The 25,331-nt window shown below is 42.3% G+C and overlaps 1 protein-coding gene across 2 annotated transcripts in view; it reads left to right on the top strand.

Annotated features, from left to right (window-relative positions):
- Positions 1–25,331, top strand: part of ACSS3 (acyl-CoA synthetase short chain family member 3) — a 119,250-nt gene that overhangs the window by 72,647 nt on the left and 21,272 nt on the right. The window contains exons 10-11 of one of the 2 annotated variants that reach the window (XM_039520722.1): positions 13,209–13,304; positions 18,999–19,057. In XM_039520722.1, coding sequence (XP_039376656.1) covers positions 13,209–13,304; positions 18,999–19,057 — 155 coding nt within the window. Of the gene's footprint in view, positions 1–13,208; positions 13,305–18,998; positions 19,063–25,331 lie in introns of both variants that reach the window. The other variant, XM_039520720.1, reaches the window with a different exon arrangement.

The following is a 25,331-nucleotide window of genomic DNA, read 5'->3' as shown; positions in this document are numbered from 1 at the left end:
CTTCTACATCGACAATGATAACTGATGTCGATAATGATGACTCGGAGGCACTGCAAGATCCTAAAGTGCCTTCTGAATTATCAAAGAAAGATTAAATTATGTTCAGTATAGTTTTAGTGTTAAGTGTATTTTTAGTGATCTGGGTGTACACCAGGCTCTGCCCATAGTGATATGTAGTGTCGTAAGATAACCTATTGTATAGAAAACTTTACCTGTATACACCTAAGTGCTTCAAGAAACCAACCATTCTGCAGTGCAGTGCTACTACTGGATTGGTGAGTATCTGTTTACTATTTCATACTTTATTCATTTGATTGTATTCTAATTCTTTGAAAATTGGTATTCCATTGGTAAGTATAACTCTTAGTTAACCAGAATTTTTGATTAACCTGCACTCCCACTTCTGTCAACATGCCGGATAACAAAGCTTTTACTGCATCGTGTTTACACACTGGACTGAGAGAGTTCGGCAAAGATCTTGGGAATTATATATTTTTATTATTGAATTGAATATCATAACAACTATATTACCATGAGAGTATGGTTTTCAGAAATGAAACGTGTTCATGAAAGCAGGTGCGCGGTGACTACTGATGCCTGGAGGCCATAGGAAGAAAAAGGAGTTGTTGATTTCTCATGTGACTACATTTTAAAAAAGAAACACAAATTCTCTGAATGGACTTGAGCTTTTGTAATTTTATAAACAAGCACTGTTTCTCCAGACAAAATCATCTTTTAAATATTTTAACAGGTCTTGTGACTTGCTCTGGATTTTGTATATTTGCAAGAAATGACAGAAATAGTGTTATCAGGGTTACCTGTACCCAGTTGTTACAGAAACGCTGGTTGTGGCTCCAGAGACCAAGACCAAGTTTATTTTCATTATGGTAGTACCAGGAAGCCATAGTCAAACTCAAGCCCCTTTTGTACTACGTGTTGTAAAAGCACATAATAAGGGCTTGTTTGCCTATAGTATTTGTACTGATTTAAGTATATTGGTTTAAAAGCTATTATAGTTAAATTGGTACGTCTCCCATTGTGGGTGCAGTTATACCAATTTTTATAAGTGCTGTATTGGTGTAGCTTATTTACCAAACTAAGCAATGCTGCTATGAATACACTCATATTTGAATAATTGCGTCCCCACTAGGGGGTTATACCGAGTTTAACTACTGGTTTAGAAACAGATATAGTTAAATCAGTGTATAGATGAGTTCAGAAAGACAGCTTTGGTCACAGGGAGTTTGCAATCTGAGGTTCTGATTCAGAAAAGCATCTCTGTTCAGGAAAGCACTTAAGCATGTACTTAAGTCCAATTGACTTCAGTAAGATTTAAACACAGGGCGTAAAGTTAAGTGCTTTCCTTAACGGGACTAAATAGACTAGATGAACAAAAATTGGGAAAGAGGAAGTAATAGTATCCTCATCTTAACTAAGACTTGAAGATCACACTGGGAAACTGTGACAGAACATCCCAATTTAGCACCTTAACTTCAAGGTCATCCTTACTCTTATAAAGGAAACAGTGGCAGCCACCTGTATGGGTTATGTCATGTCACAATCCCTTTGCCCCATCTGTCTGATTTTAAGTATTTTTTTAGGATGTAAGCTCTTACTCCGTGACTGTACAGCAACTAGCACAAGGGGGAGGTGGATCTGATTCTTACTGAGACCTCTGCGTGCTACCATGATACAAATTAATAATGATACTACAAAGAGTTTTTGAGTAGGAGTGGACAATGAACTGCAAATGTGGCCATAGCCGGCAGGAATGTTACATGCAGATTTTGTGCAAGGGACTGGATTGTACTGTGAGAGTTTATGTATATCAAGGAATCTCTTTGGTACTGAAGACTTTCCAATTTCTCTGTCTTTAGCCCCTCCATCGTTTGTTTGTTTCTGCTCTTTCTTGTTTTGTATCTTTCCTCTTTTCCATTCTGTGTTATACGTCACCTTTCCTCTGCCTCTTTTCTTTGTTCTATGGGTTAAATTTCTATGTTTCAGTTTCTGAATGGAAATAATCAGGATAACCTTTGCAAATAAATTGGGTGCCTTTTAAGGTGTCACATACAGTTCATCCCAATGAAGCCAGGTCAAATTCCAATTTCAGTTTTGTGTGGGGAAAAAACTTGGAATGGTCAAAACTTCTGTTCATGAGCCTAATGCTGTGCTTCTCTAAAGGTTTTTCACTTTTCTTGTAGACTCAAGGTGGGATAAAAAACTGTGGAGCCCTGGTAGGACCTTAGCATAGAAATCTGGTGTCATGTCAACCTATGTTACTTAAATGCCACGTGGCCACATTCTGCACTAGCTGAGGCTTCCTAGGGTTCTTTAAAGGTAGCCTTATGGCAGGTACATTGCAATAGTCTGGACTGAGGTAACCAAGTTATCCTATTTCTTTGCTAGCTCTTTGAAGTGCACCTGGAAATAGATAGGAAGTCAGGGTGGAGTACTAGAGTTGTATGCTCCCCTTAGCCTAACCCACTTAAAAGTTAGTCATCCACATTGTACATAGCTGAAACTTTATGGTGCCTTTCCAAAATCATCCTAAGTAGAGTCCATTGCCATAATCCAGCCTGAAGATGACAACGTTTCTGTTCTGTTTCTCTGCCAAGTAGATCCATTTTGAGTAACGGGCAGCATGGTGAATACAGACAAGAGTCAAGTAATTCTCACTATCAAAAGTTTTCCAAGTGGTCTTCAGAGAAAATCAATTAGTGTATGGCAGTCTCTCTTTCACTGAGTACAGCATACCAGAACAGGAAGGGGGGAAAAGGCTGTCTTTTCTGGTTGGGGTTCAGTCTCACTGATGGATATTCTGTATATGTTGGGAAAACTTCGTCCTACCATTAAGATATTTCTTTTTAATTTTAAAATTTAATTTTAATTTTAAATTTTAGAAAGATCATGACAAACTAATGAAAGGAGTCTCTGTCAGAAAGTTGATTTAAAATCAAATGAAACAGTCAACTTGAGTATTACCTTAAATGTAGTATTTATGATGACCCTTGCTATAAGGGCAGAATCCTGCTGCTTACTCTTTCTGACTTTGTAGTGGATATAATCCTATTTTTAGCAGGCTGTTGGCACCTAGCACCATGTTGGCACTTTGCATATCTAATAAATAAGAGGACATAGGTAGAGAAAAAAGGATATAACTGTCAGCTTTCAAAATCCTTTGATCCGTGTATACCAAATCTCATAAATAGTCTGGAATTAAACATAAAATTGCCTCTGACACAATTATCACAGTTCAAAGAAACAAAAATAGAAAATAAATTCAGAGGTAAGAATGAAAGTGTGTCCTTACCTCACCTCATCTAATAGTGTCTAATGATAAAATTGTGTTTAATTCCAGACCAGCTTTCTGACGGATTTGGTGTTAGGCAGGCAAAGGATCTTTCAAGGTGTTATCTTCCTCCAAATTCTTCTGTTTGTTTCTCTCTTGCTGCACTCAATCTTGTTGATCTTCCTTGTGGCACCATCCTGTTCAGTATGCTAGGATGGAGTTTAGCCTTTCAGAAAATTGAATCTTTGCCAGTAAATTTTACTTCATTTGCTGACCCACTGAACAGTGTGAAGAGGGGCAGAGGATGGGATGAAGAACTTCTCCCAGTGATAGGCACCAAAGTGTAAATAACTTTTCCTAAGTGTAATTGTTCACTAGCTAAAAGAACAGGAGTACTTGTGGCACCTTAAAGACTAACAAATTTATTGTAGCATGAGCTTTCGTGAGCTACAGCTCACTTCTTCGGATGCATAGAATGGAACACACAGACAGGAGATATTTATACATACAGAGAACATGAAAAGGTGGAAGTATGCATAACAACAGGAAAAGTCTAATCAATTGAGATGAGCTCTTATCAGCAGGAAGGAAAAAAAACTTTTTGAAGTGATAATTAAGATGGCCAATAGAAGGTGTGAGGAGAACTTAACATAGGGAAATAGATTCAATTAGTGTAATGACCCAACCATTCCCAGTCTTTGTTTAGGCCAGAGTTAATTGTATCTAATTTGCATATTAATTCGAGTTCAGCAGTTTCTCTTTGGAGTCTGTTTTTGAAGTTTTTTTGTTGCAAAATTGCCACCTTCAAGTCTGTCACTGAGTGGTTAGAGAGGTTGAAGTGTTCTCCCACTGGTTTTTGAATGTTATGATTCCTGATGTCAGATTTGTGTCCATTTATTCTTTTGCGTAGAGACTGTCCGGTTTGGCCAATGTACATGGCAGAGGGGCATTGCTGGCACATGATGGCATATATCACGTTGGTAGATATATGAATATATATATATAATAATATATAATATATCTATATCTATCTATCTATCTGAAACCTGTTCACTAGCTGTTTTCCTGGTTGTAAAGTGGCTAATCACAGGTCAGTAGATGACCTATATGAATGTATGTCTTTGTTACTGTTTCCCTAATCTTCCCTCCCCTTTGACAAGTGAAATGCCTGCAAGATGCATGGAAACAATTTGAAAACACAGTAATAGAGTTCAAAGTAAATGTGTAGCCCATATTAAAAAACAAACAAACAGTAAGAGGTGCAAAAAACTCCCACTGTGGTTAAACAGCAGAGTAATAGAGGTGGTTAGAGCGGAGAAAGGCATCCTTTAAAAATTGGAAGCCAAATCCTATGGAGGAAAATGAAAAGGAACATAAATTCTGGCAAGTGTAAAAGCATAATTGGGAAGGTCAAAAAAAGAATTTGAAGAGCAACCAACAAAACATACAAACAGCAATGTTTTTTAAAAAAGTGTATCAGATGCAGGAAGCCTGCCGAAAAATCAGTGGGTCCACAGGGCAATCAAGGTGTTAAAGGAGCACTGAAGGAAGACAAAACTTGTGGAGAAGCTAAGGCCATGTCTGCACTAGCGAACTAACAGCGAGACAGCTGTACCAATGCAGCTGCGCTGCTGTAAGATCGCTCGTGTAGCCTCTCTATGCCAATGTGAAAGAGCTCTCCTGTTCACATAATAAAACCACCTCCACCAGCAGCGGTAGCTGTGTTGGCAGGAGAAGGTCTCCCACTGACATAGAGCTGTCCACCCCCAGTGCTTCTGTTGGTATAACATGTTGCTCGGGGGTGTTTATTCACACTCCGGTGCAACATAAGTTATACCGACAAGTGATAGTGTAGACAAGCCCTATGTGAATACTTTGCATTGGTCGTCACTGCAGAGGATATGAGGGAGATTGCCACATCTGAACCATTCTTTTAGGTGGCAGGTCTGAGGAACTATCCAAGACTGAAGTGTCAATAGAGGAGGTTAACATAAGAATGGCCATACTGGGTCAGACCAGAGGTCCAGTCTAACCCAGTATCCTGTTTTCCAACAGTGCCCAATGCCAGGTGTCCCAAAGGGAATGAACAGAACAAGTGATCCATCACCTGTCACCCATTCCCAGTTTCTGGCAAACAGAGGCTAGGGGCACCATCCCTGCCCATCCTGGCTAATAGCCATTGATGGACCTATCCTCCATGAACTTATCTAGTTCTTTTTTGAACCCTGTTATAGTCTTGGACTTCACAACATCCTCTGGCAAGGAGTTCCACAGGTTGACTGTGCATAGTGTGAAAAAAAATGTTTTTGGAACAAACTGATAAATTAAACAGTAATAAGTCCCCAAGACCAGATGGTATTGACCCAAGAATTCTGAAGAAACTCAAATATGAAATTACAGAACTACAAACCGTGGTATGTAACCTGTCACTTAAATCAGCCTATCTAGTAGATGACCAATAGCTAATGAGGATAGCTAGTGTGACACTGATGTTTTTTTTAAAAAAAGGCTCCAGAGGTGATCCTGGCAATTATATAGGCCAGTAAGTCTAATTTTAGTACAAGGCAAATTGGTTGAAACTATAGTAAAGAACAGAATTATCAGACACATGAACAAGATATGTTGGGGAAGAGTCAGCACAGTTTTTGTAAAGGGAAATCATGCCTCCCCAATGTATTAGAATTCTTTGAGAATGTTAGCAAGCATGTGGACAAGAGTGATCTATTGGAATAGTGTACTTGGACTTTCAGAAAGCCTTTGACAAGGTCCCTCACCAAAAGCTCATAAGCAAAGTAGGTAATCATGGGATAAAAGGGAAAGTCCTCTCATGGATCAACAACTGGTTAAAAGATAGGAAACAAAGAGTAGGAATAAAGGATCAGTTTTCATGGTGGAAAGTAGTAAATAGTCAGGTCCCCAAGGATCTGTATTGAAACCTGTGCCATTCACTGTATTCATTAGTTCTCTGGAAAAAGGGGTAAACTGTGAGGTGGCAAAATTTGCAAATGATACAAAAGTACTCAAGTTAGATAAGTCCAAAGCTGACTGTGAGAAATGACAAAGAGATCTCACAAAATTGTGTGAGCAGGCAACAAAATGACAGGTGAAATTCAATACAAAGTTGATTAATACAAAGTTATGCATTTTGGAAAAAATAATCTCAATTACACATACAAAATGATGGAGTCTAAATCAGCTGTTCCCGCTCAAGAAAGAGATCATGGAGTCCCTGTGGATAGTTCTCTGAAAACATCTCAATATGTAGTGGCAGTCAAAAATGCTAATTTTTACCATTAGGAAAGGGATAGATAATAAGACTGGAAATAGCACAATATCACTATATAAATGCCTGTTACGCCCACACCTTGAATACTGTATGCAGATCTGGTTGCCCCATCTCAAAAAAGATATGTTAGAATTGGAAAAGGCACAGAGAAGGATAACAAAAATGATGAGGGGTATGAAACAGCTTCCACATGAGGAGAGATTAAAAAGACTGGGACTATTCATCTTAGGAAAAATATAATTAAGTGGTGATGTGATTGGGTGTATAATCATGAATGATAGAGACAGTGAATACAGATGTGTTATTTAGCCCTTAACATAACACAAGAACCAGGTGTCACCCAATTAATTTAATAGCCAGTAGGTTTAAAACAAACACAAAGGAAGTTCTTTACACAGTGCACAGGCAATCTGTGGAACTAGTTGTGAGGGGATGTTGTGAAGGCCAAAAGTATAACTGGGTTCAGAAAAGAATTTTATATTGGTTCGTGGAGGCTAGGTCCATAAATGAGTATTAGCCAAGATAGGGAAAACAGCCTCATGCTCTCTCTTTAAACCTCTGACTTCTAGAACATGGGGCTGGATGATAGTTGCCCTCTTATCTTCATTCCCTTTGAAGCATCTGGCACTGACCACTGTTGAAAGACGGTATGCAGGGCTAGTTGGGCTAGGTTACAGGGTTGTTTGTTAGGTTCCCACTGTCTCATGCGAACCACGTGTGCACATCAGGGACCAGCATTTGACCAGCATACCTACCTATGGTAGGGTAGATACTAAAAATGTTACGTTCACAGTGGTAACTAGCAAGACAGTATCACAAAGTAGCTGCTACTGAAATTGCATAGCCGCTGTTTTGGAAATATGTATTCCTTATTTAGAAGAGATGGAACACAGTTCAGTCTTTCTTATATGTTTTTTATTGTGTAGTGAGTAAGTGCAGAAATATAAATCAATATAATAGCATGGTTCACTTTTAGTTCACATTGTTAGTTTTGTAGATTGTGCATAAAAAGCACAAAGTGGATCCTAACTTATCCTTGAAGACTTCACAAATCTCCCCCTGTCCAAGACCTCTGAACAGCAGGACTCTGCTGTGACAAATTTATGTCAGTTCCTAGTGCACACTAATCATATCTGTGGATTAGGTTACTGTAATGTTCTATGCTCATTCCATTTTTCTGACAGAATCATTGCTTTGCAGCTGTAGTAATTTTCCTTGTCAAAGGCATTCCCTATTCTTGTCAACTTGTGTATAAAGAGAAATTGGCTGGAGTTCACAAACTGCTGTCAACAATGATACTAAAGGTAGAATTTATTAATATTTCTGTACTTGGCAATGTTGTGAGTAAGAAATATAAATTGCTTTGCTGAGTTACCGACAGTCACATCCACAACATTGCATTAAAACAGTGATAAAGTGGTGTATTGGATGGTTTCATGAAACTCATAATGGGACTTTTTGGCGATGGCTGTCTGTTACAAGTTCAAATGTGGCTTAGGTTGATAGGTACTGTAACAATTTTCAGTGACAGAACTACTTTGCAGCCCACGTGAACTGAGTTTAGCAGTTTCAGGCCAACTCCTAGGAGTGGAATAAGACAAAATGAGTCCTAAAACCAAGAATTTTCCAGGATCTCCATGACCAGACTCTTCCACACTTCCCAGTCCCAGACCTAACACTGAGTATATTTTTCCTGCAAACTAGACCGGTCCTACATGGACTCCCTGATTCGGGAATCCAACATGAGGGTGGGGAGGTCTTCCACCATTATCATAGGAGGGGGACAATATGTTTGTGGCTCTCTTGGCTACAGTCACTCCATTGGGATGATGTCAGCAGAGCTACCCTGACTCCCACAAAGTCCTTTACTCAGGTGGGTAAATACTGAATCCTCTCTCTTCTGGAACGGACTCCGGGTTTCCTGAGATGGGGAGGAATGGAGGAGGCCTAGGTTGCCCTAAGAGGAGATTTGTGATGGCTGTTGTGTTATAGGGGTGTGATACTGTCTGGGGCCCTGGATTTCCCAGCCCTAAGTTCCTAGCTCCCTGTGGCTATCCTTCTACTTCCTTCCTGTGTCATCTCTCCTCTCCCCCCCCACATTTTTCATTCTTGCAGGATTGTACTGCAGGGCTTTCAAGTCTGCATGCTGCCTCCCCCTCACATTTGTTTGGTGCCTGGGCCTATATCCGTTGCTGGTCTAGGCTGAAGTTAATGGAGTTGCACAGGAGACACTAGAGAAAGGAGCTGTGTAGAGTAGCAGTTCTTTGGGGTATACTGAAGCAGTGAGGTTAGGCGGGAGGGCCTCACAGAGAGAACATTAACAGTGGTATTTGGAAGGGGAGCTCTTTCCTCAGTACCACCCACTGCAGCAGCAGGTAGTTGGGCATCAGCTTGTCAGAAGTTTAAATTTTAAATACACTGACAAGTGATGTCCACAAACAAATGAGCAGTCCAGGCCATCTGAAAGGAGACTGTGTCCCATGATTTCCTCTTCTCAGCTCTAATCTAAAAGCCAAACCCACATACTACCTTTTGGCCAGGTCTGCACTACAAGAGTCTGTTTCAGTAAAGCTGTGCTGGCATAGACTGCTAGTGTAGACACTGCATGTGCTGATAGAAGGAGTTGTTCTACTTCAGTAGCAGCACATCAACCCTGAGTGATTTTTAGCTAAGCCAACAGAAAGACTCTTCTGTTGGCTTAGTTGCATCTGCACTACTCCATTCCGCTGGCATAGCTAGACTGCCTAGAACAGTGGTGGGCAACCTGCGGCCCATCAGGGTAATCAGCTGGTGGTCTGCGAGACAGTGTTTACATTGACTGTCCGCAGACCCACCACTGGCCTAGAAGGTGTGAATTTTTTCACACTCCTACGTGACATAGTTATGCTGGCATAATTTAGTAGTGTAGACCAGGCCTTTCTCAACAGACCTGTTGCAGAAGGTTTGGCAGCCTCCTCCCTGCAACTCCTGCAATCAGCTGGAAGATTCTCCCTTTCCCCTTGCTTTCTGCCCCCCGCCCCCCAGGGAAATGCAGACTGTGTAGAAATTTGATGTATTTACTTGTATCTGCCCTTATTTTTCAATTTGACTTCATTCTGTTTAAAAAAATTGAATGGGGAAGAAATGTTAGGGTCCATAATAGTCCAATATCAGTGTTTTGGGGAAAATGCAGTTCCAAGCCTGCTGAATAACATCTGTCAGGGTTTCTGCTTCTGCAGCTCCGTTACCTTCTGCTACTGCCTCCCTGCTTCTACTACAAGAGAACCCTGGCAAATATCCTCACACACATTGTTAAATGGGACGAGGCTCCTTTCATTTATGTCATAGGGAAGCAGGGACCCCTTACCTTTTTTTCTGCCTGCACAATATGAGTGTGTGTCTCTCTCTCTTTTTCAAGGAAATAGGTCCATATTGTGATGTTATTAATCTTTGCCATAACCCTAACTTTTATCTAAACTATGGCTCAGAGGTACAGTAACACTATATCCTTATCATTTTTTCTAGTTTTCACACATCATTTATTCCACTCTCTTTCCTCCTTTTCTCATTATAACTCTGAACCATTTTCTCCTCCCTTTCTCTTTTCACCTATGAATCTGTGCACGCCCCCCCTCACAGTTTTTCTCTTAGCCTGGGTGCAACCCTCAGTCTTTCTCCCAATCTCTTCTGACCTGTTCTCCCTCTGCTCAGTTAGTTGTTGTCTCCATTTATTTTTCTCTTTCCTACTTTCCCTTTAACCCTCAAGGCTCCTGTTCAGGCCAGTTTCAGCCTTCTCCCACTGGAGATCCCTGAGGTTCCAGTTCAAGCTGCTACCAGCTGCGTCCACTGCCTTTCCCCTATTCTATCTGTGACCTCTGTGGCTCTTCTAAGGGTACGTCCAGACTACCCGCCGAATCGGCGGGTAGCGATCAATTTTGCGGGGATCGATATATCGCGTCTCATCTAGACGCGATATATTGATCCCCGAACCCGCTCTCGTCGACTCCGGAACTCCACCAGAGCGAGTGGCGGTAGCGGAGTCGACGGGGGAGCTGCGGACGTCGATCCCGAGCGGTGAGGACGGGAGGTAGGTCGGGATAAGATACGACTTCAGCTATGGTATTCCCATAGCTGAAGTTGCGTATCTTACCTCGACATTGCCCCCCAGTGTGGACCAGGCCTAAGTGTAGCTGTTATCTGCCTCCTGCAGCCAGCATCTGAGACAGGCTGCCTTAAGGTGGGATTTTTTCACAACTTGGCATGCTTCTCTTGCTCGGTACAGCTTGACCTTGGTGCAAGTTCAAGGGCCATCTCTGGTCCTGCACTGGTTTGCTTAGTTTGAAAAAGGGATGAGTTGAAATTCTAGTAAGGCCATCAGTGTTACTGGCCAAAACTACTGCACACCAGCCCATTTTGGGCCCTGCATATATGGTAAAGCCAGTAGACTGAATAAGGACCCTATTAAATGTTCTGTATTAATCTTACCACTGACTGGTTAACTCCTGTAAGAATCTACCAACATGAAAAGCCTCCATAGCAAAAATATAGACTTAGCTTCCTTCCAGAAGGAAGTATGGCTGCTGTAGAGCAATACTCCTATAAACACAGACAACTCTCACAGTTTTATTGTGAGTCTTACCATTTTTTTTCATTAACCCCCCTTCCCCTCCTCCAGACCCTGGAGTTATGACCTCATCAGAACCTCAGCTTTCATTTTAATGAAAGTAAATTCCTAGCCATCCTGGGTGTGGAGATAAGCTTGAATATATGAGCACTGAAGATTCACAAGCTAGAAAGCAAGTAAAAAAAACAACACCTCAGTGTATTGCTTGTCAAATCTCATTCTTTTGGGGGCTTTACTCATGATTTGTTGAATGCTTGGGGCTGGAAATACTGAAGGAATGACTCCTCTTCCCCCAGCACTCCCATGAAGTTTCTTTCTAGTAGCTTCAGAAACTTAAGATACGTCTACATTGCAGTCATAGAATTTGATTGCAAATCGTGTGAATGTACCTGAACTTGCTTTAATCTAGCACCTCATGACTTGCAGCACAGCCATACTTATTTTATACTACTACTACAACATACTTTATACTACCTTATTTTTCCTTTCTTCTTCATTGTGTAGCTGCAAATAGTTCCCAAAATGGTATCTCAATGAGAACCCTATGAGTTATAAAATAGATATTTCTGAACTGTCTGCAATAGTTCCAGATAAAGTAATGATCCATTGCTTCGTAACAGAGACTACTCTCTGGTCTTCCCGCCCAGCAGCATGAAATTGGGAAATATTGCACTTGTCTGCTTACTGAGCATCTCAAGGGAGAGAATTTCTCAGCCCCAAAATAGAATTCTGCATACAGTTGGTCAACCTTGAGAAGGCTTTGCACAACTGCATTCCTCTGTCTGTATGTAACACCATAAATTTTAAATGCCACATCTGATCAATTCCAGGGAATATTCTAGGTATCAGTGTACCGATTTACAGGCAAAATTGAAAAATGGAAAGGAGGAAAATGGGGGACATGGAGCCCCTGTCATCTGTTTAGCACAACAACTTCCACTTTCCCTCCAGTTATCTATAAATCAAACTGGTTGAAGGCATCCATTAATATTTTCCAGTATAACAGTATCCCATCTCATCTCTGCTCATCCTTCCAGTAGCTTAACATGTTGACACCCTGAATGACTTATCTCACAGATGGAAATAAAAATGATGAGGAAGAGGAAATGAGGGATGGGAGCATACACAGAGCCCCTGGAATGGGAGGACCCTGGTATAGGGGAGGGAATGAAACATACAGACCATGGTGGGAGGGAATTTGGGGGACTCTGGTATAGGGGAAATGAAGGTGCACACAGAGTCCCTGCCATGAGGGGAAATGGGGGGGGGGGGGGAGGGGAGTCAGAGTTTCTGACATGGACAGGGGAGGGTGGGAATGAGGGCACACAGCCATTTGCATAGAGCGGAGGGAGGGATAGGGGACACATAGAGCCTCAGGCATGAGGGACAGCGTGGGGGAAGTTACAGGGAGTCCCTGAAATAAAGGAGGATGGGAGGATGGCACGCTGGGAGCTTGTGGAGTGGAATGGAGGAATGCTGGTGTGTGCAGTCAGCTCGGCCTACAGAAGCTACTAAACATGCAACTAAACCTTACACAGAAAGCACTAGGACAGTCTAAACAGAGAGGTAGAATAATAAGACATGTCTGGTCTAGTGTGTTTTCTAGAGATTGTTCCTCTTGATTCTGGTTGATGGGACAACTCTTAAAATACATATAAAATAATATTATGTAGCAGTCCTATCATTTATAGGTTTCTTGCGAACGTGTAATTTATTGTTCTCTGACTCCCCTAGGTCCACAGCAGAATAAGCTACAGGTTCCTTTTTTTCTTAGTGCAATAGACATTCTTTTTTTTTTTAATTGTCTGTTATTGAATGGAAACATGGCCTTTTAGAGTACTCTGACTTCTGTGGTGAATTTGCATTCATTACATATTATATATGAATCTTCTGAATTCTAAATCTTTCATTGCACATCTTGGAATGTATTTTTGATGTGCCGAACTAGAAACCAAGCTTGGCATCAATAAGTACTTAATTACACTAAGTACAAGCCTTAACTGACACATTTTCCTTCTATTACATAACAGAAACTGGATCTGCAATTACTGCTTCCTGCATCGGTTTGGGCAACTCTACAACTCCTCCACCAGGACAAGCAGGAAAATCAGTGCCAGGATACAATGGTAAGAGTGTTCAGTGTATATCAATAGGGGAGCAAGTTGCTTGCATGTCTGAGAGACCTCAGCACCTCACAAGATCAGGGTTTAAGATTGCAGTTATTGTTTAACAATCTAGGGCCAAAATTGGTCTCTGCTCAATCAGCTTTGCACCTCTTTGGCTTAACTGGCTACTTAACTGGGTGAATGTCCATGGGTCAACATAGTAGTTCCTCACCAATGTTTCTTTATTTTTCCTTCCCCCCAGTTTGACTGGGGAAAAAAAACATGATTAGGGAGTGACACATCCTGGAGATCCCATTGTGTATGTTGGCGCAATTTAGAGCAGCCCTGATGCTATTTAATGTTGCCCTTGGAACCAGTCTAGTGGCTCCAGGATTGATTTAAGGCCGTTTCTCTCTCTCTCTCTCTCTCTCTCTCTCTCTCTCTCTCACATGCACACATGCAACTTTTTGACCTGTGTCAGGTTCAGAAGCATCAGTTCTTACAATCAGACTCCAGTATCCAGTACAATTAAACTTACAGCAACCACTTAATCATATGGGTTTTAATTTACCCTGTATCCCTTGAAGATGCTTGCATTTTTCAGGAGGTGCTCAAAAACTCACAAGGTCAGACCCGTAGCAATCTGCCTTATTAGCAAACATTCCTTTCCATCTTTCAATTGTTAGTCTTATGCATTCCTTATGTACCCAGCATTTCTCAGGCATACAGTTAGATTTGAAAGTGCACAAGGAACTGGCTACTGCAGTTGTCATTGAACTGTTGAGTCTGAAGGTTTGGAATGCCTGCATACAAAGGGACAATGGATATTATGAAACATTCAGAGCTTCAAACCATAATCTGCAGTAATCTAGTGTTAAATCATAACCAGCAGTGACATTGTTTTTTAGCGGTTAGGAAAAATAGTGTTAATAGTGATCATCTTTATAATTGTGGAGAGGGAATAGTAGCTAAACTATGTAGCTAAATAGTGCTTTAAGAACGTATTGTCATACCTATACCTTACATCTATGACTACATGTGTTATTCAGAGGCTAAATGGTTTTGCTTGTTTGGCATATACATTATACATATATGTTTAAGAAACACACTAATCCAATCTTTTTTGGCACAACAATTTAATATAAAAACTCACCTGATTTTAAGTGTATAAAGATGATTCTTCCTGAAGTCTGTGACCTCCACAAATATGTAATGATGAACTAAAAAGCAACATGGTATGGGTATAAATCTTGTCTATTTGTACCTGCCTCACATCCCCATTCGTTTTATCAAAGAAGACAAGTGTTTGTGTTCAGACTTGTACAGGGGCTCATATTTGAGAGAGTTGTTAAACACGTTATGTTTCAGTACGTGTGCAGCATTTTTATTTCTAGCTGTACAAAATTGTAGACTGTGAACCAGCATAGGGCATAAAAAGTGAGAGCTTTCATTGTGTGGAAGGTATTTGCATGCAGAGTGTGCAGCCATGAGATGAAGAATTCTAAAATATTTTTATACCTGGGAACTCTGATTTTGACCCAGAGTGTTCAGGAATTACTTCAAGAAGGACACATAATTAGATTTTTTTGAGGTCAAGCCATCTACAAGAGGAGTGCTCACATTCCTGGGAAGAAACAGTTGGCTGACTTTTCTTCTAACAAGTAGAAGTGAACATGAACATTAAAAAATATAAACATTTTCAGCTGCCCTAGACTTTGGCACCAGTAGTTATTGAAGACAAAAAATGAATGAAAGATGAAGTTAGAGAAAAGGCTTAAAGATTGACCAGAGCTCTAATAAGCAGGGAACAGTGGCAGAATATAATTGCATCAAACCTGTTCCCAAAGCTCTGGTAGTCAGGCTTAGCAAGTATACGTGGGAAGCATATATGCAGAGATTTTAAATGAACTCTGCAAAACCTGCTGTTAGGGTATCTTAAAAACTTCCTTCTAAATGGATGAAAGGGAGTTACAGCAGAACTTCAGACTTACGGATAACAGAGTTACGAACTGATCAGTCAACCACACACCTCATTTGGAACTGGAAGTATGCAATCAGGCAGCAGCAGAGACCAAAAACAAAAACCAAATAAATCCAAATACAGTGCAGTACTACTTTAAATGTAAACTACTAAAAAAAAATAAAGGGAAATCAGCATTTTTCTTCTGCATAGGAAAATTTCAAAGCTGTATTAAGTCAATATTCAATTGTAAACTTTTGAAAGAACAACCACAACGTTTTGTTCAGAATTATGAACAACCTCCATTTCTGAGATGTTCGTAACTCTGAGGTTCTACTGTACTTTAAAATAGACTATAAAATGAACGCACATTCAGGTATGTTCCGTAAGGGAACAGATGTCACGTTTCCTTTCTAACCAATGGTTCAGGACCACTTATTGGAAAAGTTTACAAATCCTGTAACCCTGCTGTTAATGAAATACAGGACCTTGAAATCACTTCTGATTACTATCTCACTTTTCCTCACTTCAGTTGTGATATGACTCTAGCTGCTGCTACTTTAGCTACTAGTTTGAGATAAATGTTTTATGCCACTTAAAAGATGGACTCTGTGCTTTCCGATAGTATAAAATTGCATTAGTAGTTCTCTGGACAATGGTTGCTGAAGTCATGATACCTTTAAATTGGATTTGGGGAAGTAAAATTGGAAGAAATGCCCTTTTACCCCCTAAATGGCCAAATTCTTTCCTATTATACCATTGTAAATACAGAGTAAAGTAAATTGTGTGAAGTGACTCCAGCTTAACATTGTGGTAAATGAGAGCAGGATTTGGCCACAGTTGAAGATTCAACGTTGGGTGACCAGGTTAGGTTATGAATGCTGCATACCACTGGAAAACTAATTTAAATCTGAATTAATTTTTTAATAATATATCTCATTCATTTCTAGCTCTGATGTTTTCTGATATCTGACCTATTTGGTATTGGTCCCTTGGTCTATAAGTTTGTTTGTTTGTTATTGATCCAAGACAAAATACAGCAACTTTTGGATTTGAGGGCAGTAAATACCCTGAATATAGGTTGGTAGCCATGTAGTTCAGGAATACCTCTAAACTGCTGTTCTTCTTAAAATTTTTCTAAAAATCTTGGAACCCTAAATACTTAGCTGTCAGGAAACAAAATCTAATATGAAAAACTGATGTTAGCACCTAGATAAACAAATTACATTAAACTGAGGACTCTAATGAAAAACAAAAACAAACTAAAAAATGTAAGTTGAAACTGTGGTATGAGTAAGACTATCTCCTCTTACTATACGAGTCCAAATTCTCCAAGTCTAACTCGATGGATTTTTCTTATGTTATTTGAACAGGTACAAGCAACAAATAGTGTTTACAGAATTTGTAGTCATTGCCCAGAAGAATGGAAGCATCTTGTTAGCATCCCAGACTCGCCCTCCCTCGGGCGACAGAGGACAGGATGACTTCTGAGTTCCTAATTATCCTTCGCAGAACCTTTCTTAGCTTACCTTTTGTCTGTCTAACCCTTTATCTGTCCTTACGCCAAGCCTCTGACCCATTGTCTGAGACAGGCTATGCAGGTGTTAAAATCACTGTCCTTTCTGAAGGAGTGTTTTCAGACAGCAAAGATCAAATTTCAGCAGTCCTGGAGTCTGTGTATTAGGTAGGCACAATGATACTTCAAAGGTCTGTTGGCAGATGTGGGTATCTCTGCTCTCACCTCAACTTCCTTCCTTATTGTCCAAGGCTGTTGTAGCAGGATGGACCTAGCTGGATGTTACTGTTGCAGGTCAGGTAAACTCCACCTGTATTCCCCTATGGAGTCCAGCAAGGGCATCCACTTTTAGGCTCCCTGTTCCTCAGCTGTCACCTCTCTTGGGCAGAGACCCACATCTTGTTCCCTCCAGTCATGGTCAGGATTTTCCAGGCTGCATAGTTCCCTGCCTACACTGTGTTATTCCTGCCTAAACAGGCCAGCGTCTACTCCTTGCTTTCTTTTCAGAGGCTGTAAACAACATGATTGCCCATACTTATAAATTACTACACAGCTCTTCCTAAGCAAGCACATTTATTCTTCAAGTGAAAAGCATTACAGAGAAAACATTAAAAACAATAAAAGAACCTACATAAATGCTAATAAGTTTGACAGAGATCACCCCAACTCCAGCAAAGACTCTCTGGTAGGAGTTAGTCCTTTCTTTAGACATTTTGGATCTTTGATCTTCAGATTCTGGGAATGGGTAAGCAGTAGACAATGATTCCCTCCTCATGGCATTGCTTCAACCTCCCCTTTGAGATTCCCCAGGCGAGCCACTTGACACTGTCCAAAAGTCCATTCTGGTCTGGCCCGTTGTTCAGTATAATCCTTTGAAGCTCATAACATTTCCCAGGGCTCACAATAATACATTACCTTTGCGTTTAATACAGTGGACTCCAAATAAACTTAATTCAATAAGGTTTTTCAAGGATATTGCAGGAAATTGCCATATCTGTCAGAGTTACCTCCTCTGCTTGGCCACACTCAAATAGCTTATGATTTAAAAGGCTTAATATGCCTCTCCTCTCCTCTCTCCTCCCCACCTTCACTTGCTGTTCACATACATCAACCATTCTTAATGAGGTAACTCTAGCTACTCATGCCTCTGAGTAGTTAGTACAGATAAGGGTACCACAGCCCTGGGCAACAAGTTATTTGTCATCCTTCCCTTGTTCCCAGGCAGCATGGATTTGATTCTAATAGATTTCCTAGATAAAGACTGTATCCAAGAGGAGATTCCAGGCTCTGTCCTTGTAAACCTAAATGTCCTCTATTGAAGTATAACCAAATTACTGAAGATTGTAACAAAGGTAGTGTGGACCATTGAAAATGGCACTGGAGTTGGTCTCTGGATTCTGTTCCAAGCTATGCCACTGACCTGCTGCGTGAGTTTGGGCAAATCAGAAGCTACTTCAACTCACCTCTCTGTAGTATAAAAAACACAATCCTTCCGTTGGGATGGTGGTTTCACTATGCAGAGTCTGACGAATCAGAGACAGATTTTGTGCATTTGAAAAACAGACAGTTTTTTTTTTAACCACAAATGATATTTATTGAGTGGATGCTAGGTCAATCTCTAATAACCTTAGTTGTTATCACTTACTAATTTTTCTTGTGGGCTCTTTTTCATGGGCTCACTGCCCTACTTCTGAAAGGGCTTTTCTTAATTGAAGATTCAGATTTCACTGTCTGAAGTTTTTTTTTCTTTTAATTTTTAGTTTGGGGTTGGGTTCTTTTCATTCCAACCAGATGTTTCTCCCTCTCAGTTTGTGTGTCTTCAGTTTAAGGCCTAAGGTATTTGTGGCAGGGATGCTAACAGGAATCTTTAACTCATCTATTTTGGGACCCAGAAATTCTATAATTCCTTTTGTTGCCTGTTCCTACTCCACACTGAAGTGTGACATAAGTGGGCATTCATCAAATTAAGGTTTGTAGACATGGTGAGTTAGTATGATGCAAGACAGGGTGTGAATCTACAATGTACTAGCTTGCTGCGTGGACCCTGTTACTGCTCAGTAAATGTTCCATAGTGCTCCATATCAGGGTTTACCTAGCCGTTAATGCATTGTAGCTTCTCACCCTGGCTTGCCTTTCACTGACTCCCCAGGTAGACAAGCTTTTTGGAAATTGTCCTTGTCCGTCTGAAAAGTACCATTTGCAAGGGAGAAAAATGATCTCTTTCTTTGTTACTTTGCAGTGATGATTCTGGATGACAACAAGCAACCAGTGAAGGCCAAGACTTTAGGAAATATTGTGGTAAAGTAAGCAAGTCAAAACTTACAAGGTGTCTTATAATTAAGAGGAGCTGCTTTACATGAAAACTGTTGAGAAGGGCAGACTATTTTTTTTTGGCAAAGACATAAATAGCCGTGGCACATAAAGTAAGGAGGATGAGAGTAGAAGAGCATGGCTGTCTCTCATGTTGATTTTTAGGAATCTCTCACTTTATCCTGCAACACTAATATGGGAGCACTCAACTCACCTGGTACAAAAGGGTTAAAACAAACTCTATACTGCTTTTTTTCCTTAATGGCAGACTTCTTTGCCTTGTTTCTTATTTGCCTGCATAAGAACAAGCCTAATTACTGTGATACAAGAGAACACTGCCCGGTCTCCGACTTCCTTCTGATTCCATGGAGGTCTGCAGCATCACAGAATTACATGCTTGATTTCTAGGAGGATGAAGCAATGACTCCTTGCTGCTTCTTTGTCTAGCTAGCTCAACCTAAAGCAGCATTTGCAAATTCTTTAGGTTTCCTCATCCTACTAAAGCAAGAGCCCTTCTGTTATCTGAAAGTGTGGTTTGTATGGAGAGGATGACTTGTCCCAGAATGGCTACAGGTCAGATGAGGAACACGTATTGAAAGACTCCATAGGCAAGAGAATCATTGGAGAGAAGGGGAAGGAAAGCATGACTGACTGACATACTGTAGGTGGGTGGGAGACCCAGGTTGAAGTCCTTGTTCTCCCTGATTGTGTGATATGGGATGAAAAACTCCACTTTGGTTCATGCAGAGCAAGCACTTGAACTTGGCTCTCCCACATCTCGAGCCAGTGCCTTAACTTTTGGGACATCCTACCTCTTTTCCTCCCTCAATTTAAAATCTCATTTGCAGTCAGAAAATGGACACTTGGCCACATGGCCATCAGAAACTTTTTCCCTTCACGGTACCCTTGGGCAGCTCGAGTATCTTCTGCTCTGGGCACTGCTGTGTGCAGGTATAAAGGGCAGAGCTGCTCCCACGCCCCTCTCAGTTCCTTCTTACTTTCCACGACAGTCGTTGGAATCCCTGTTCATTACCAGAAGTTTTCTCTCTGCTCTGTGTGTAAAGTATAATTGTAGTTAGTTAATAAGTTGGGTTGTTATGTTCAATTTTTTTATTGTTTTCCATGTTTTGGGGTTCTACCACCAGCACTTAAGAATGCCCCAATTGTCAGGCTTCAGGCCATGTCCTTGTTGCTAGTGAGTGACCCACACAGTTGTTGTCTTAAGTGCCAGGGCGAAGCACGTGAAAGACCAGTGCCAGATTTGCTGTAAATTCAAGCCTAAAACAAACAAGGATAGGGAGGCTAGGCTGAAGTTCCTGCTGATGGAGGTGGTACTCAGACCACGCTTGAGCTGTCCTGCTCCAACGTTGTCAGAGTCCCGGCACTCATCTCCTTCCCTTGTGCCTAGCAACAAGCATGTGTCTTCTAAAGAGGTGCCCACCAGGAGAAGATATCCACCCTCAAAGCCTGAAAAGAGGGGTGAGAGGGAGTTGAGTAGAATATATCTGAAATCCAAGCATTTCTCCTCCAAATCAGTGCCTAAGTCGGCACTGCCTGGTGCCCTCTCTGGTGCCAAAGTGGCACCATTGTGGTATAGCAGTAGACACATATGATCTGAACTTGAGGTTTCAGATGATTTAGTCTATTGCTATAGATCACAAAGCTCACCACACAACAGCATGAAACTGTTTGAGCTTCTGGGGCATGTGGCCTTGTGCACTTACGTGGTTCAAAATGGCAGACAGCACCTCATAATTCTACAGGGTTGGCTACTCACTGTGCTGTCACCATCTGGACTCAGTAGTGAAGGTGACCTCTCATGCCCTCATCTCCATAGCTTGATGGACAATTCCAGCCAATGTATGTGTGGGAGTCCCTTTGTCTGCCAGCAACAGACGCTCATGTTAGTGATCGATGTGTCTGCCTTTGGCTGGAGGACCCATCTGGATTCTCTACAGACTCAGAGTTTAGGTCTGCAGAGGAATTGGCTTTCCACATGAAGGTCAGAAAGTTGAAAGCTGTTAGAGTGGCCTGCCAAGTTTTTCTGCTACAGATCAAGGGAAACAACCTTTTAGCAGGGCGGCCCAGAAGGGGGTGGGGGGAAGTGGGGCAATTTGCCCCAGGCCCCGCAGAGGCCCCCACGAGAGTTTTTCAGGGTCCCTGGAGCGGAATCCTTCACTTGCTCCGGGAGCCCCAGAAAACTCTCGCGGGGACTGGGCCCCTGGAGCTTCTTCCGCTCTGGGTCTTTGGCGGCGGGGGGTCCTTCTGCTCCCAGCTCTTTGGCGGCGGGTCTCACTTCAGCGGTAATTTGGCGGCGGGGGGGCCCCGCCGCGGGTTCTCGGGGCATTTCGGCGGCAGGTCCTGGAGCGGAAGGACTCCCCCGCCACCGAATTACTGCCGAAGCGGGGGCCCCCCGCCACCAAAGACCCGAGGCCCCCTGAATCCTCTGGGCGGCCCTGCCTTTTAGTCCTCACAGAGAACACAGCAGCAATGTTCTACCTCAGCAAGCAGGGAGGAGCCCGCTGTGTCAAGAGGCTACACTGCTTTGTGAGCTTTGCACTGCCAACTCAATAGGTCTAGAAGCTTCTTATCTACTGGGGTCCAAAACAATCTGGCAGATCACCTGAGCAGATCATTTACAAGACACCATGAGTGGTTTCTTTGTCCACATCTGGACAGATACATCTTCCGTCGGTGGGGTTTCCACAAATAAACGTATTTGCGACAAGGATCAACAGAAAGTGTCAGCAGTTCTGTTCCCTACAAGATCACAGCCTGGGTTCCCTGACAGATGCATTCTTACTACTGTGATCAGAAAGGCAGCATCACTGTTCCTTTTTTTGATTCAACAGCTACTAGATTACTTGTTGTACCTGAAACACTGAGGTTTGACTGCTAGTTCTGTCAAGGTATATCAGGCAGCTATTTCAGCATTACTCTTGGGGGAATTCTGCGCCAAAAAAATAAAAAATTCGGCACCAAAAAAATTAAAAACTCTGCATACAATATTTTAAAATGCTACAAAATTCTGAATATTTTAATTGTCAAAATAACACAATATAATCAGGCCAGTTTCAATTATTTTGGTCATTTATTTCAAAATACCTGTCAGCAGGTATGTCTGTACAATACAAACAACAAAAAAGATTCCCCCAGGAGTAGAAAGCTAAAGAAACCCTTACGACAACCCAGTTCCTATTTCTCGGTTATGCTTTTGTCAGGCGTCTCAGTCTGGGTGTGTCACACATGCCAGCTCGGCACAGCTTGGGGGAAAACACTGCCCCTCTGGTCTTTTAGACAATTCTGTTTTTTTGTTTTTTTTTACCCTGCCCCTGTAGGTTACCATATTTCAAGTTCCCAAATAGAGGACACTGCCAGGGCAAGAGGGAGTTGCAGGGGTACAGTTGAGAGGGGTGCTGGAGTTAGCTGCACAGGGCCCCCTAGCCCGACCCCCCAGAGTTCAGCTGTGGGGCCAGACACCTGCACCCCCTCCCTCCGGAGCCCAGCTTCAGTCTCCACTCCAGGCAGCATTTGTTATTGTCCTACTGGGCAGAGACGACCCATATCTATTGATGGGGGAGGCAAAATGTAAAGATTTGGTCGCCTCCATGAAGAGATCAAGTCACGCCCCCTTCTGGGAGGCCCCCCCCTTACCTTCAGTCTCCCCTCTTGGAAAGCAGTGGCCCCTCCCTGCAGCTTTCAGCTGTTGCTTCTGCTTCTCCCTGGAGGGTGCAGCCTGCTGACTCTAGCAGCTGTTGCTCAGGGAGGGGGCCTGGCCACACCAATAAGCAGGGCCGGCAAACTCTGCTTATTGTGCAGCCCTGGCTCACATGCCATCTTCTTTGTTCAGGGCGTGCTGGGAACTGCAGCCCATGCATGCCGCTTGCACTGGTGCATTGCGATTTGGGGAGCCGGGCTCTGTCAGGTCCAGCAGTCCCTAATAGCAGCTCTGCAGCACCAGTTATGCGGGAAAAAATTAAATTCTGTGCAGAACATTACTTCTGTGCAAATTCCACATTGCGCAGTGATGCAGAACTCCCCCAGGAATAAGCTTTCCAGCCCAAAGTGGATAATTGGTCTGTTTTCTCTAACAACATGTTCACAGGGTTTTTGAAAGGGCTAGTCAAATTGTATCCTTGGTTGCAAGACCACCTTCTCCCAAGCAATCTAAATTTAGGGCCTTCCAGACTTATGGGTCTCCCTGTTTGAGCCTTTGGCTACATCTATGAATGAAGATGGCAGTTTTGGTTGCCATTACCTTGGCCAGAAGAGTAGGATATCTGCATGACTTAATGGATGGGCCTCTCTATACAATCTTCTTTAAGAACAAGGTTTACTTGCAGCCTCATCTGAGGTTTGTCCCAAAGGTGATATCATCTTTCCATATCAGCCAGCCAATTTACTTATCTGCATTCTGCCCAAAGCCACAGTTGTGGATTGGCAACCTAGTCCTCAGTCAACCCATTTTTTTCCCATTGTGGTGTTGCTCAGGATTCGAGAGACAATGCTAGGGTTGAGTGAGTTGTTCTCCACTCATGACTCGCCCTCCTAACCCTCTGTGTTGGAGGCCTGGCAAGATGCAACTGAGGGGGGACTGGGGCCGCTCTTCCTTTATACCTGCATGCAGTGGTGTGTGCCAGCAGGAGGAGCTCAAGCTACCCAACGGGTACTATTGAGGGGAAACGTTTCCAATGGCTGTACTCTGGGCAGACAGACATCAAGATTGGATTGGACATGTGCAGAACGTCCAGAACAACAATTACTGAACAGGTTAGTAACTGTTTTTTCCCAAATACCAACACTCAACAAAATATTTTGAAGCCCTTGACTGTTTGCCCCAAAAGTGGTAGAGGAAGAGTACTCATTGGTGAATTTTGTGACTTTGTGGCAGTTAAGCTGAACTATATTTATTTGTTATATATTCATGTACAGCTATTTCTGTATCTTGTATCACCTTTTATTCTAGGTTCTTGTCATTAATGGCCTATACTGTAGGGGACCATTTAAAGTGTCATTGCCAGCCTTGGTAGAGCCAAAAGTGAGCTTTCTTAACAAGTTTCCCTTTTTAAAGAGCTTTAAAGATTCTAAGGGTATTTGTATTGTGGGTTTTTATTCTGTCCTCCCAACCCCCATCTTGACTTTTGCTGCATTTGGAGGAGTTGGTGGAGAAGGCAGGGGTGGGGAATTTGAATACTTTTTGTACTCTGTAATTCCTGGTAGAATGCCAGTACACTATCCTCTATTGTAGCAGTTTGGCCTTCTGTCAGCAGGGGGGGGGAGGTTGGGGTCTGTGTCCAGCTGTATCGCTTAATGGCAAGAGTCTGTGGCTGTATTACCAAGTGGCAAGTGTCTTTAGGGTCAGTGGTAGGGGAACCCTGGGGCCTCCCTGCTCCACCTGGTTCCAGCCAGGGCCCTGTGACTAGCAGGTCAGATATGCTCCCTGAGGGCGGTCACCACCAAATCTGTTTCCTGGGTCTCTTCCTACCGTGGCTTCTGCCAAAGTCACCACAGGGTTTGGCTTATTGACTTACACTGAGGTTTCTCACTGACTGTGATCCGGAGGCTATTCTCCTTCAGTCAGGCCCCGCTTTGCCCAGTCTTCATGGGGCGTTCGGCAGCTCAACAGTGGGGTTTGGTCCAGGTGTTGAGGAACTCCTGCGGCTTCTCTGCAGGAGCTACAAGCCTAGGAGCTCCCTTGCTCTGTCCACCCTGACTGGGCTGGGCTGCTGCCTTTTGAGCTATGCCACCATTGTGGTCGTGCCCAGCAGGTGTGGCTGGGCAGGGCATCTGGGCCCAGAGTTGCTCGTTAACTCTTTATTCCCTGTTGCAGGGTTTATACACCCCACCACTCCCTCATAGTATGGTGGGGGGAGAATCAGAAAATAAATTATACACCAAGAATCCTTAGGAAACAACATGGGACCCCTTGTGAAATAGGTTGTTTTTCCCCCTTCTTCTTTTGATATAGCCACTTGGATCCAGTGTCCCTTTTAAATTGTATTCTATTAGGTGAAACTATGGAAATGTAAGAAAAAACATTAGTGAAGTGGAGAAGGGTGAATGATGACCATTACGCTACTTGCTTGTGAAGTTGCAACTTGGATGCTGCTGAGTGGAAACACATTTGTAGAAATTACGGTCAGCAGTCTCAGCATTTTTCTCCAACTTTAATTCTAGTAATATGACATCTTCTTGGCAGTTTTTAACAGGTTTTACTAATATTAAACTAAAAATCTGGGGTTGTTAGGGAATGTAAATCCTC

The sequence above is a fragment of the Mauremys reevesii genome, linkage group 1 (genome assembly GCF_016161935.1).
Source record: "Mauremys reevesii isolate NIE-2019 linkage group 1, ASM1616193v1, whole genome shotgun sequence".
In the NCBI taxonomy this organism is placed as follows: Eukaryota; Metazoa; Chordata; order Testudines; family Geoemydidae; genus Mauremys; species Mauremys reevesii.
This window is presented reverse-complemented; position numbering and strand designations above follow the sequence as displayed.